The 13,595-nt window shown below is 39.6% G+C and overlaps 1 protein-coding gene across 2 annotated transcripts in view; it reads right to left on the bottom strand.

Annotated features, from left to right (window-relative positions):
- The window catches only part of RPF2 (ribosome production factor 2 homolog), a 38,712-nt gene that overhangs the window by 8,177 nt on the left and 16,940 nt on the right, over window positions 1-13,595 (bottom strand). For both annotated transcript variants that reach the window (XM_045865324.3, XM_064597997.1), the window contains 2 exons: window positions 8,941-9,040; window positions 2,587-2,689 (listed from right to left, as the gene is read on the bottom strand). In XM_045865324.3, the coding sequence (XP_045721280.1) occupies window positions 2,587-2,689; window positions 8,941-9,040 (203 nt within the window). The remainder of the gene's footprint in view (window positions 1-2,586; window positions 2,690-8,940; window positions 9,041-13,595) is intronic.

Here is a 13,595-nt window from a genome sequence, read left to right as displayed (position 1 = left end):
CACCCAGGCACCCTAAGTGAATACTTTCTTTGAAACTGTTTACAATGAAAGAGTTTTAGATTACTGTTATTATTCACTTCTTATTCTCAAAGATTTTGATCTTTATATTTTTAGCTCCTTTGTATCCCCAGGGTGGGCTGACACAACAAGTTGTTTTTTTTTTTTAATATTTTATTTATTTGACAGAGAGACACAGCGAGAGAGGGAACACAAGCGGGGAGAGGGAGAGGGAGAAGCAGGCCTCCCGCGGAGCAGGGAGTCCGATGAGGGGCTCAATCCAGGACTCTGGGATCATGACCCGAGCTGAAGGCAGACGCCCAACAACTGAGGCACCCAGGCATCCCAAGACACAACAAGTTTTCAAAAAGATTTTTTTTAATGTTAGTGATTTTTCATCTTTCTTATTCTATAAATGGAGTCATCTGCTTTGTAATATATTCTTCATAGCACCGAAGTTTGGAAACTCAGACATAAGGCTTTCAATCTCAACAAGCTCAAAATGATTATAAAATCCCTCTTTAAAAAAATTTAAAAAAATAAAATTATAAAAATAACTACCTAAATATCTAAATATCATGTGGATATTTTATTGCATTTTGGCTATTATTATTATTATCTAAACAAAAGGAAAATAGAAAAACAGAAGTGATGATACCAATCATGGTGAAAAGAACAAAGTATCTCTGACTCAATACAGTTGAAACAAAGATGGGAATTACTGACAAAAGGTGAATATTTAGTTTCATTTGGACATTCACTAACATAAGTTGGTCAACCAGATAATCACTGTGAAGAAAAAAAACAAAATTAGGGGCCTGGCTGGATCAGTAGGTAGAGCATGTGACTCTTGATCTCAGGATCATAGGTTCGAGCCATACATTGTTGGTAGAGTTTACTTAAAAAAACAAAAAAAATGTAGGGGCACCTGGGTGGCTCCACTGGTTATGCATCTGACTCTTGATTTCAACTTGGATCATGATCGGGGTTGTGAGATTGGGCCCCATGTCGGACTCCGCTGCACTGACCATGGAGCCTGCTTGAGATTTTCTCTCTCCCCCTCTCCCTCTGCCTCTTCCCCCTCTGGCACATGGGCACACACACACTCATTTTCTCTCTTAAAAAAATAATTTAAAAAATGTAAAACCATGGATGAAATGCTGAGGTCCACAAATGGTTGCACATATAGCACTAACATAGAGAAGTCACTGTCAAAACTGAATGGTCAGTGGCTCTTGGGCTGCACTGCTATGCCAGAACTCAAAAATGGACATCAGTCTGAATTCGATGTACAAAGGAAGGCAGTTTGTGGGAGTTGATATATTCTCCAGGAAAAGTGTGGGCTTGATCAGCCAGTGCCAATGCTTTCTTTCTTTCTTTATTTTTTTTTTTAATTTTTTAAAAAGATTTTATTTATTTATTTGACAGAGAGAGAGATAGCCAGAGCAGGAACACAAGGAGGGGGAATGGGAGAGGGAGAAGCAGGCTTCTTTCCGAGCAGGGAGCCGAATGTGGGACTCAATCCCAGGACCCTGGGATCATGACCCAAGCCGAAGGCAGACGCTTAACGACTGAGCCACCCAGGCACCCCAACGCTTTATTTTAAAGAAGAAAAAATATATATATGTATATCATGATTACCTCAAAAGGCACAATTGTAGCATGTCACTAAGCTTTTTAATGAAAACAAAATCAGTGTTAGGATTTATATTTATATTGTGGTAGAGGTAGGGCTAGATGGTCTAGGCTGGAGAAAGAGGGTAAAATGAATCTAGCCACTGAATCTTCTCAGTCCTTTTAGACTCGTTTTTAGGTTCAGAGTTTTGAGATTTGCTTTGGCTGGCCTAAGACTTGTGGCTTGGTGCTATAAATCCAGTCATGAAAAAGAAGGAGGGGGGCGCCTGGGTGGCTCAGTTGGTTAAGCGACTGCCTTTGGCTCAGGTCATGATCCTGAAGTCCCTGGATCGAGTCCTGCATCGGGCTCCCTGCTCGGCAGGGAGTCTGCTTCTCCCTCTGACCCTCCTCCCTCTCATGCTCTCTGTATCTCATTCTCTCGGTCTCAAATAAATAAATAAAATCTTTAAAAAAAAAAAAAAGAAGGAGGGGCACCTGGGTGGCTCAGGTGGTTAAGCGTCCAACTCTTGGTTTCGGCTCAGGTCATGATTTCATGGGTCATGGGATCAAGCCCCGTATCGGGCTCCGCAAGGCGTCTGCTTGGGACCTTCTCTCCTTCTCCCTCTGCCCTCCCCTCCACTTCTCAAATAAATAAAAAAAAAGATCTTAAAAAAAAAAAAAGAAAAGAAAAGAAGGAGATATTGCATAAAGTAGGGTCAAGATTGAATTTGTGTTCTAAGGTCAGAGGAGTGTAGCATCAGATGCTCTGGGGCCCTGAAAAAGCAGGGTTTCAGAGGAAGAAGGGGGCAGGGGAATGACAGATTTGGGGAACAACACAGACCTGCTGTGTCACTACTAGTTTGTGGACTCTCCAAACAAACTTCTGACCAAACACCAATTCTAAGTCTGAGCTCTACAAAGGTCACACTAAAATGCTAACCCTGGATTCAAAAATATGCTACACAATGTACTTACTTATAGCTTCGAAAGTAAATCTTGCCATTCAATGCAGTGAAGTGCAGAACATACTCTAAACCAGCCAGGCGGATATTTGGTACCGTGGGGCCTCTGAAGAAATCTGAAAACAAATTTGAGATCATTAAAAAAAAAAAAAAAAAAAAAGACTAACATGCTTTTAAATTCACTTACAGAAAGCCAGATTGCAAAGTGCTCCATATTGTATCAATACGTACCTAAAAAGATAAAAAGGTGACACAAAAACTGATCCCTGAAGAATGTCTGAGAGTCCCACTCCTCTACCATTTAAGCTCATGACTTTGTGTGTTTAGTTCACTGAGCCATGTAATTTGTCAGTTTTGAAGTTCTCACTCTAAGCCAATGCTTAACATATGCGTATATCGTATTTATCATGCATATTAACTTCTTTAAAAATGTAAATCAAAGCATAGAATTTTTTATCTATGACACAGGTAGGTTAAGATGACAAATTTCTATGGGGCGCCTGGGTGACTCAGTCAGTTAAGCATCCAACTCTTGATTTCAGCTCAGGTCATGATCTCAGGGTCGTGAGATCCAACCCTGCATAGGGCTCCACACTCAACATAGAGTCTGCTTGTCCTCTCCCTCTGCTCCTCCCCCTGCATTCTCTCAAATAAATAAATAAAATCTTAAACACACACACACACAAAAGAGCTGTTCAAACTTTGACTATTAAATCAAATTAGGCTTTGTTTTATGGTAGAGGCCAACATGGAAGTAATTCTAAGAAGAAATCTCAATTATATGAGCAAAGATAATAAACTAAAGTGTTAAAGCCAGAAAAAAACCACTGAGATCCATGAGTAGGCTGTTTTCCCACAGTGTGGTGGTCATATCACTAGTGGCACATGAGATCATCTTAAATGATACACAGGCAGATATAATTTACGATGTATTATTTATTTTATCAGATACCATTTTCCATTCATGGTAGAAACATAAACTTTCCTTGTAAAAAAGGAGTCAGGATAAAGAAACATCTCCAGTGAACAACACTATGAATACTACATGTACTTGGCTAAAGTTATGAAGGTAGCATGTGAATGAAAAAAGTTTGAAAAACAACAATCATTTTATCTTAACAAACAAATTTCAAAGTCCTGTTCACTAGGGGCGCCTGGGTGGCTCAGTTGGTTAAGCATCTGCCTTTGGCTTGGGTCATGATCCCAGGGTCCTGGGATCAAGCCCCACATCGGGCTCCCTGCTCAGTGGGAGGCCTGCTTCTCCCTCTGTCTGCCGCTCCCCCTGCTGTGCTCTCTCTCTGCCAAATAAATAAATAAAAATCTTAAAAAAAAAAGTTCTGTTCACTAAAAAAGCCTACAAACAATGACCAACCATGAAACAATTCCTATCACCCAGACTGTGATTTCCAAAATAATTTCTCAATTTAAAAAAGTTCAGGCCTCCTTAGAGAAGCAGCTGATTCCAGGAATGGAGCAATGAAAGTATGAGGAGTCTGAAACATCAAAGGGGCAATGAATTAAAATGTGTCTCAGAACATTGCCAAAAAGACTGACCCTAAAATGGGCAGGAATGATGGCTGAGATAAAGAGAGATATTAATGAGTAAGATAAAAATAAAAACCTGGCTAAATACAAGTAAGGGGGTGAAGAGGTAGAAGAAAAATTGGTTATGGTCAGAAGGAAAGCCCTAGCTTGGACCTTTTCTCAATGGATCAGTTCCAAGTAAAATAAGGCCTCAAGCGTGGCTGTGTCCAGGAGTAAATATACTGAGAAAGGGCACAGAAGGCTAACCAGGGTTTTGATGGGAAAGACCAGAGGATCCAGAGTTAGAGAATAGATCAGATCCTGATTCTGCCACTTACTAGCTCTTTACTCTGGATAAATAAGTTAACTGATCTCAATTTCTTCGTCTACAACAAGGGAATATTACCATAATAAACTGAATGTTTGCCCCCCATTACTCCCCCCGATCACTACCAAATTCACATGTTAAAGTCCTAACCCCTGATGAAGCTGTATTTGGGCCTCTAAGGAAGAAATTAAGGTTAAATGAGGCATGTCGTAAGGTTGGGGTTCTAGTCCCATAGGACACTATCCTTATAAGAGACACTAAAGGGGCGGCTGGGTGGCTCAGTTGGTTAAGCGTCTGCCTTCGGCTCAGGTCATGGTCCCAGGATCCTGGGATCAAGCTCTGCATCGGGCTCCCTGCTTGGCGGGAGGCCTGCTACTCCCTCTCCCACTCCCCCTGCTTGTGTTCCCTCTCTCGCTGTGTGTCTGTCAAATAAATCTTTTAAAAAAAAAAAAAAAGAGACCCTACAAAGCTGACACTTTCCCTCCTCTCTCTCCCTCCCTCCCTCCCATGCACAGACATGAAGGAAAAGCCAGGTGAGTACATAGCAAGAAGGCAGTAAGAGTCCTCATCAGAAAATGAGATCTTGGACTTTCAGCCACCAGAACTGGGAAAAAAAAAAAAAATTTCTGTTTTTTAAGCCACCCAGTGTATGGTATTTTTTTTAGCAGCCCAAGCAGACTAATATGATTACCTTTGTAAAGCTGCAGATTACCTGACCTAAACTATGGCAGTTATTTTCATCATTATATATTTTTCAAGTGGAGTTAAGAATTAGGAAATGAAAAAGGTTAAAAAAATTAAAATGACCACTGATATAAAGAAAGGCAATAAGAAAAAAGTAACCCAGTTGGGAAGTTAAATTTTAAGATAGGCTTTAAAGGAACATTTAATAAAACTAACCTACTACTTGATTTACTATATCTTTGTATATAAGAAATAGTAATATTAAATAGTAACCATAAAAATTAGGATACACTGAATCTAAAAATAGATATTTACTGATTTTCTATAAAGAAAAGCAAGACCACTAAGATTAACTACAAATTTATATAGTACTTAAGAAAGCAAAACAGAAGCAAAATTCAGAATGAACAAAATGGCTACCTGGCATAAAAACACTGAAGTTTTAATAAGTTAACTTTTCTTTCTGGCCAACTACCAAAAAAAAAAAAGAACTTCCTAAAAGGAAGCCCTTGATAAAATCCTCTTTCCCTACTGTTCTACTTTATTTCATATGAACATAAAACATACACCAAGGAGTCTACAGCTGGTCTTACTTCATATTTATATTAAAAACCAACTTCCCTTGGGGCCTGACAATCTCACTTCATTCCTCTACCTTTCTTGTTCCCCAGATTCCTTTTGGGTTTTCATTCCCTCCCCTTCACCACTGCATTATGTGGTTATTCCTGCCATCTAGTGGAAGCACAAAATAATAAAGTTCTCATAAAAACTACTTAAAAGCAAACAAAAGCCTTCTCTGTTTTAACAAATATATATTGACAATTGATAATTATACAGAAGAACTAGGGGAAAAAAGGCAGAAAATCTGAGCCAATGGAGTACAAGAACAAGAAATCCTGGCTAAAAACCACCCTTGATATTTTGGGGTGTGTAATATTGGAAAAAGGAAATGTTGGTCATTGTCTTTCATTGTTTTTTTTTTTTTAAATTCATGAAAAATTCAGGTAAGAACCTATAGCAAAGACTGCAACGAGTCAGTTGTTCAGCATGGGCAAGATGGGCGGCAGAGGCAGAAAAGCTCAGCCTTTGGTTTTCATTTTGGCTCACCTACTTAATAGCTCTTAATGTCTCTAACCTTCCATTTTCCCATCTGTAAAATGGAGTATCACTAAACTCAAAAGCTTTAGTAAGGACTGAACTGAGCACTACTCAGTTCTTTAAAACACAGCCATTTTTTTAAAGTAACTTCTAAACCCAACATGGGGCTTGAACTCATGACCCCGAGATCAAGAGTGTGATGCTCTACCAACTGAGCCAGCCAGGTGTCCCAAAATAGCCATTATTAGTAAGAGAAATGAAAAGTTTTGAAAATTGCAATCCCAACAATAAGACCATAAATAATCACAACAAGGAAAAATGAAAGCAATGTGTCTGCCCACAAATGTTTTTCAGTTGGCTCAGATTTGTTTCATTTTTTATTTTTTAAGATCTATTTATTTTAGAGAGAAAGAGAATGCAAGTGGGGGAAAGGGCATAGGGAGACAGAATCCTCAAGCAGACTCCCCACTGAGCACAGAGCCCAACACAGGGCTCAAACCCAGGACCCTGAGATCATAACCTGAGCCAAAATTGAGAGTCAGCTGCTTACCTGACTGAGCCACACAGGCACCCCCCAGTTGGTTCAGATATGTAAAGAGCATGTGTACAATTTCATTTACTTGTAACAGGCAGCTCTTCCTGCCCATGGGTTCGGTCTCTGTACTTTAATAAAAACACCTTTTTGCACCGAAAAAAAAAAAAAAAATAGAAGAAGAACTTATTTGTAACATATACTCCAACTTTCCAAAAGTGATCTAGGGCAAAGTATATCAAAATCCAAAAGAAGGACAGGGCGCCTGGGTGGCTCAGTCGGTTAGGCGACTGCCTTCGGCTCAGGTCATGATCCAGGAGTCCCGGGATTGAGTCCCACATCGGGCTCCCTGCTCAGCAGGGAGTCTGCTTCTCCCTCTGACCCTCCTCCCTCTCGTGCTGTCTCTCGTTCTCTCTCGCAAATAAATAAAATCTTTAAAAAAAAAAAAAAATCCAAAAGAAGGACAACCAAAAAACTGTAGCAAAGCTTGTAAGAATGGTTAAGAAGGGACACCTGGGTGGCTCAGTTGGTTAAGCGTCTGCCTTCAGCTCAGGTCATGATCCCAGGGTCCTGGGATCGAGTCCTACATCAGGCTCCCTGCTCAGTGGGGACTCTGCTTCTCCCTCTGCCTGCCGCTCCCCCTGCTTGTGCTCTCTTTCCTCTCTCTCGCTGACAAATAAATAAATAAAATCTTAAAAAAAAAAAAAAAAAAAAAAAGAGGGGCGCCTGGGTGGCTCAGTCAGCTGGGCATCTGCCTTCGGCTCAGGTCATGATCCCAGGGTCCTGGGATTGAGCCCCGCATCGGGCTCCTTGCTCAGCTGGGAGCCTGCTTCTCCCTCTCCCTCTGCTGCTCCCCTGCTTGTGCTGTCAAATAAATAAATAAAATCTTTAAAAAAAAAAAAGAATGGTGCAAGGAAAGCTCAGATGGAATAAATTACTTAAACTTGAAAAAATGCTGCTGTGTATCAGAAGAGTTTATATCTCTAGGGATGAACTAAATTACTTTCCAAAGTTAGAAAAGAGCCGGCAAAAGTGATCACAAGGGCGCCTGGGTGGCTCAGTTGGTTAAGCGACTGCCTTCGGCTCAGGTCATGATCCTGAAGTCCCTGGATCGAGTCCCGCATCGGGCTCCCTGCTCAGCAGGGAGTTTGCTTCTCCCTCTGACCCTCCCCCCTCTCATGTGTTCTCTCTCATTCTCTCTCTCTCTCAAATAAATAAAATCTTTAAAAAAAATAAAAATAAAAATAAAAATAAAGTGATCACAAAATATTAAGTAGGATTAATATTAGCAACCTTTAAGAAATTACAGAGAACAATAACACCAGCTTTTCAAAAAAGGGGAGAAAAAGTGATTTAAAATAGGTAAATTTAACATCAATCCCAGATAATGACAATAACTGTATACTGGATTTCAAGAAGGTGACTTGTGAACACAAAGGAAAAGATGTAGTCATTACATAAATCATTAGGAACTAATGTAGTTCACTAAGAATAAGTCATCTGTAAGACAATTTTACAAGGTCGTGAGAATAAAGCAATAGATATAAAGTACTTAGTACATGCTTGGCACTTAGGATGACAACGATAATGAGATAAAAGGAGCTGGGAAGTCACTGAAGGTTTCCTGGGGAAGAAACTTGATCTAAAACTTGCAAGAATGAAAGAAACTAGGTAAATAAGAATGAAATCAGAAGACAATAGGAAAGTGCATGATATATTTTCAATAAACCACTTTTTTAATGGAAAAGAGGGAGGAAAGTGAGAGATAAAAAACAAAACAAGTTATAAGGGGTTATAGTGTAAAAAGCCTTGCACATCCGCCTAAGAAAAATTAATAGAGATTTTTGAGTTCGAAGCTGATGATGTATAACAATCTTGAAAACTTAACTTTTCAATTTTCTAAATTTAATGATGCCAATGACAGGAAATGGGTGTAAGCATTTTATAAAGTATAAATGCTTTATAAATAGGTTGATACTGAAGTTACTATAGCATCAAAAAATAATAATGGTCTATGCAATACAGCATCCCTTAACCTCTCCCCTGCTAGTGGGGAATAAAACAAAAAATGAAAAGGGGGAAAAAAAGAGATCAAAAAGAAAAAGCTGTGTACCTACAGTGAAGTGGCAAAGTGTCATCAATGACAGTCCTAGATTGCCTACCTCCCCTATCCTGGGGATAATAAGTATTAAAATGCTTACCAATAAGAAGACTTTTTAGCCTTCTGTAGTCTTCTGTTACATCAAAATCATCACCAGCAAATATTAACATGGGTTTTGTTCCCTCGGGACATTTACTATTCTATGAAATGGAAAAAAAATTATAATGATATAATTATCAATTCTAAACCATTTATAAGCTGGTTTTAAAGTAGTCAATACTTACATACAGTGATTAGTTCTCATATTTTGACTGTCCTAAAACTATGTTTATGAATATTGATTAAAATCTAAAGACTTGGGGTGCCTGGGTGGCTCAGTCAGTTAATCATCTGCCTTCAGCTCAGGTCATGATCCCAGGGTCCTGGGATGGAGTCCCACATTGGGCTCCCTGCTCGGTGGGGAGTCTGCTTCTCCCTCTACCCCTACCCACTGCTCTACCCCTACCCACTGCTCATGAACTCTCTGTCTCTCAGATAAATAAAATCTTAAAAAAAAAAAAAAATTAAGACTTAAAACTACAGTTGCAACTTTTAAATTAAAATACAGCTTTTTGTTTCATTCCCTCACATTGTCAAATAAGTGGTCAAAGAATGATTCAAAGAATAAAATAAAAAACTAAAATTGCTGCTAAACATACATAGCCCTTTAACAGCCAGCATCTCAGAGTCTAAACAAAGTTAATTTCTTTGAATTATTTACTACCACTGTACCTTTACCTACTGTATCACATAAACAGTATTTTAGGGGTGCTTGGGTGGCTCAGTCTGTTAAGCAGCTGAGGTCATGATCCTGGGGTCCTGGGATTGAGCCCCACGTCGGGCTCAGCGGGGAGTCTGCTTCTCCCTCTCCCTCTGCCCCTCCTCCCTCTTGGTGCATGCATGCATGCTTCTCTCTCTCTCTCACTTGCTCTCTCAAATAAATTATTAAAAATCTTTAATAAACAGTATTTTTAAATGAAAGCTAATCTAAACTACCAACTAAACAGGGGCGCCTGGGTGGCTCAGTCGTTAAGCATCTGCCTTCGGCTCAGGTCATGATCCCAGGGTCCTGGGATCGAGCCCCACACCAAGCTCCCTGCTCCGTGGGAAGCCTGGTTCTCCCTCTCCCACTCCCCCCTGCTTATGTTCCCTCTCTCGCTGTGTCTCTATCAAATAAATAAAAAATCTTAAAAAAAACCCCAAAAAACTACCAACTAAATATTCACATGAGAAGCAACAGAATTTTATACAAGCTATAGAAAGTATGAGCAAACCTTACTCGGCATGATTGAAGCTCTTACTATAAAAGTATTTTGTCCTGTTTTAGATTTTTTTTTTTTAAAGATTTTTTTATTTGTTTATTTAACAGAGACAGAGACAGCGAGAGCAGGAACACAAGCAGGGGGAGTGGGAGAGGGAGAAGCAGGCTTCCTGCTGAGCCGGGAGCCCGATGTGGGACTCGATCCCAGGACCCTGGGATCATGACCTGAGCCGAAGGCAGTCGCTTAACCAACTGAGCCACCCAGGCGCCCTAGATTTTTTTTATACAAAGAATAACATGATGTCAACAATAAGAATCTTTAAAAGCCACAAAAATAAAAGAAGAAAAAATCTAACAAAAAAATTCTTTAACTGAATGATTAATTTCTGAAGGCAAACGGGTGTTAGTCTGAGCTTTCCGTTGATTCTAGCACCTCTATTCTGGTTCCAATCAAGGACTGTACAAATCTAGAAATAAACAAACAAACAAAACTGGACAAGAAAACAAACATCCTGTGCCCTAGGACCAGAGGTCACGTTGCTTCCCTGTTCACCATGACCACTTTTGTTGACACTCTCTGCTTCCAAACTCTGAACCTTAACTGTCTATACTTAGGAGGTGTGCCTAAGATCTGTCTGCGTGATCTAGGGCCTGAAGGGACCTACCAGACCCAATGACTCTTCCACTTACTGTCTGTGCCGACCTGACCCTGCTACTTCTACCCCTATGTCTATGGGGGCTGTTTAAGTATACAGAAGGTAGGAGAAAGTGATGCAATATCCTGACCACAATGCATAGTAATAAAAAAAATAACGTTAAGTCATGACCCGGTATACACATCATAAAAATACAACTGAACGAGGGGGCGCCTGGGGAGCTCAGTAGGTTAAGCATCTGCCTTCTGTTCAGGTTATGATCCCAGGGTCCTGGGATGGAGCCCATGTCGGGCTCCCCACTCAGCAGAGAGCCTGCTTTTCCCTCTCCTTCTGCCCCTTCCCCCTCCTGCTCATGCTGTCTCTCATTCGCTCACTCTAGCTCTATATCTCAAATAAATAAATAAATAAAATCTTTAAAAAGATATGTAACTGAACAAGTTATATGAAACAGTACTTAACATTTAGATCACTGATATTTTTCACAATGTGAAAACCCAGAACTAGAAGAAACTACAACAGATGAGCTTTATTTGAATAGTGTAAGACACTAAAAATTCAAATACTATGTAAGTACTACGATTATAGTATACTAAAACATCATAATTATGTGACATCCTTGAACTAACCTTCTGAATTTTTTTTTTTTTTAAGATTTATTTATTTGAGAAAGAGAGCAGAGAGAAAGAACGTGAGCCCAGAGAGGGGCAAAGGGGGAGAGACACTTTAGCAGACTCTGCGCTGAGTACAGAGCCCAATGCAGGGCTCAATCTTATGATCCTGAGAGATTATAACCTGAGCTGAAACCAAGAGTTGGACGCTTAATACTGCACTACTCAGGGGCCCCTGAATTAAGTTTTATTTCATTTTGTTTTTAAACAAAGGGAAAAAATTCTTACAAATCATATACAAACTTCCCATACAAAATATCCCCAGGCAACTGCAATGTATCTTATCCTATCTAAAATAAAACCAACTAGCCTTAAATTTTAATCATCTCATTCATTAAGGCTTATTTTACATAAAATAACCATCCCTAGAAGTTTGGCCACATCTTAGAAAATAGACTCCTACAATAATCACTCAATTTCCTGGTAGAATCGAATCACCTGTTGCTTGAGAGTAAACAAAAGGATGAGGCTTGGCTTGGTAATAAAGGTAGGCAAGTGAGAAAAGAAATACTGGTGAAAAAGTCTTAAAAATAAAGAAGTAGATGTAAAAAGGAAATAAATATGAAAAGAAAGTATAACAAACATGCAATTCCAAAACAAATTAAAAATAGAAGGCTATAATGGAATAATGAAGTAAAAGTAAGGTCCGGTTAATAGTCTGTGGGGGGGGTGGGGGGCGCCTGGGTGGCTCAGTCAGTTGAGCGTCTGCCTTTCACTCAGGAAGTCATGATCCCAGGGTCCTGGGTTTGAGCCCCACGTCCAGCTCCCTGCTCAGCGGGAAGCCTGCTTCTCCCTCTCCCCCTCCCCACTGCTCATATTCTCACTCTCTCGAATAAATAAATTAAATTAATAAATAAAATTTTTTTTAAAACTTAAAAAAAAATAGTCTATGTAGGAACTGCCAATGTAAGCATACCATCATCAATTAGTGGCTTTAAGAGTTAATGGATATGCTCCATGAGTGAAAATTTAGTATTCAATTTAAATGGTTCTTGTTTAGAATGAGATCTGACAATAATGGTTTTGTGGTCTGGTATAGAAGCTACACAGTAACGGAAGTACTCCTTTGCTTAGGAAGTGAAATGCAAAGAGTGGAGGGGTTGGCATGCTCGCATCGGCCAGTGTTCACACCCACTAACTGCTGACCAAGTAGCAGCAGTGGTGAAGGTAAAATGGGGATATGCTGCTCATCTCCAAGGATTCATGCACTGTCCTAAAAGACAAACTGTAATAAGATGAGCTTCCACCATAATAAAGCATCACAGTTTATACACTTTCCTAAACACCTTCTAAAATATTATCTTCACTAACTAGTATTTTCACATATATTATCTCATTTGAATACCTATTTATTTTTCTTAAAGATTTATTTATATATTTGAGAGAAGGGGAAAGTGAGAGCAGGGGGAGAGGCAGAGGGAGAGGATCTCAAGCAGACTCCTTGCTGAGCACAGAGCCCGATAAGGCTTGATCTCATAATTCTCAGATCATGACCTGAGCAGAGATCAAGAGTCAGATGCTGACCAACTAAGCCACCCAGGCGCCCCTGGTATTATTATACCTTTTTAATATTTGATTGCAATTGAAGGTCAAGGAAGTAACTGACTTGTCATGTCACAAGTCATCTAAATGGCCAACACAGGCCTTCAACCCAAATGTTCTGCCTCTAAATCCAATCTCAGGCCACTGTTCTACCTTGTACCTGAAGAAGATGCTAAAGCTAAGTCAGGATCTGGTAAGAGGCTTTTTCAAACCCCAGAAAACTTGGAAGGCATGTTCTCTTTTTAGGGGAGACTAGGAAAAGGAGTCATTATATATTTTACAATTCTTTCAACTATACCATGACCCTCAAAGACCCATAAACTAAGAACAATTATGTAACTTTCCATTACAAACTTCAATATTCATTCTTTCAATGTTCATGGTTATACCATTCACTATATGTATGACTCCAGGTCACCAACAGAATTCCTCTGGGCCTTGATCTCCAACTCTACACAACAGGGAAAGTAATTTCAGCCTTACACAGGGTAGCTATGAAGTCTAAATAAAATAACTATTTGATGGAATATTTGATGGAACAGATTAAGCCAGAAGCAGAATTCTGAAGGAGTAGAAGCCCAGTTTGGAC

Source organism: Mirounga angustirostris, unplaced genomic scaffold (assembly GCF_029215605.1).
Source record: "Mirounga angustirostris isolate CCGP_5_RB_7025 unplaced genomic scaffold, mMirAng1.0.hap1 SCAF_8, whole genome shotgun sequence".
NCBI classification, from domain to species: Eukaryota; Metazoa; Chordata; class Mammalia; order Carnivora; family Phocidae; genus Mirounga; species Mirounga angustirostris.
Note: the sequence above shows the minus strand (reverse complement) of the source record. Positions and strands in the feature narration are given on the sequence as shown.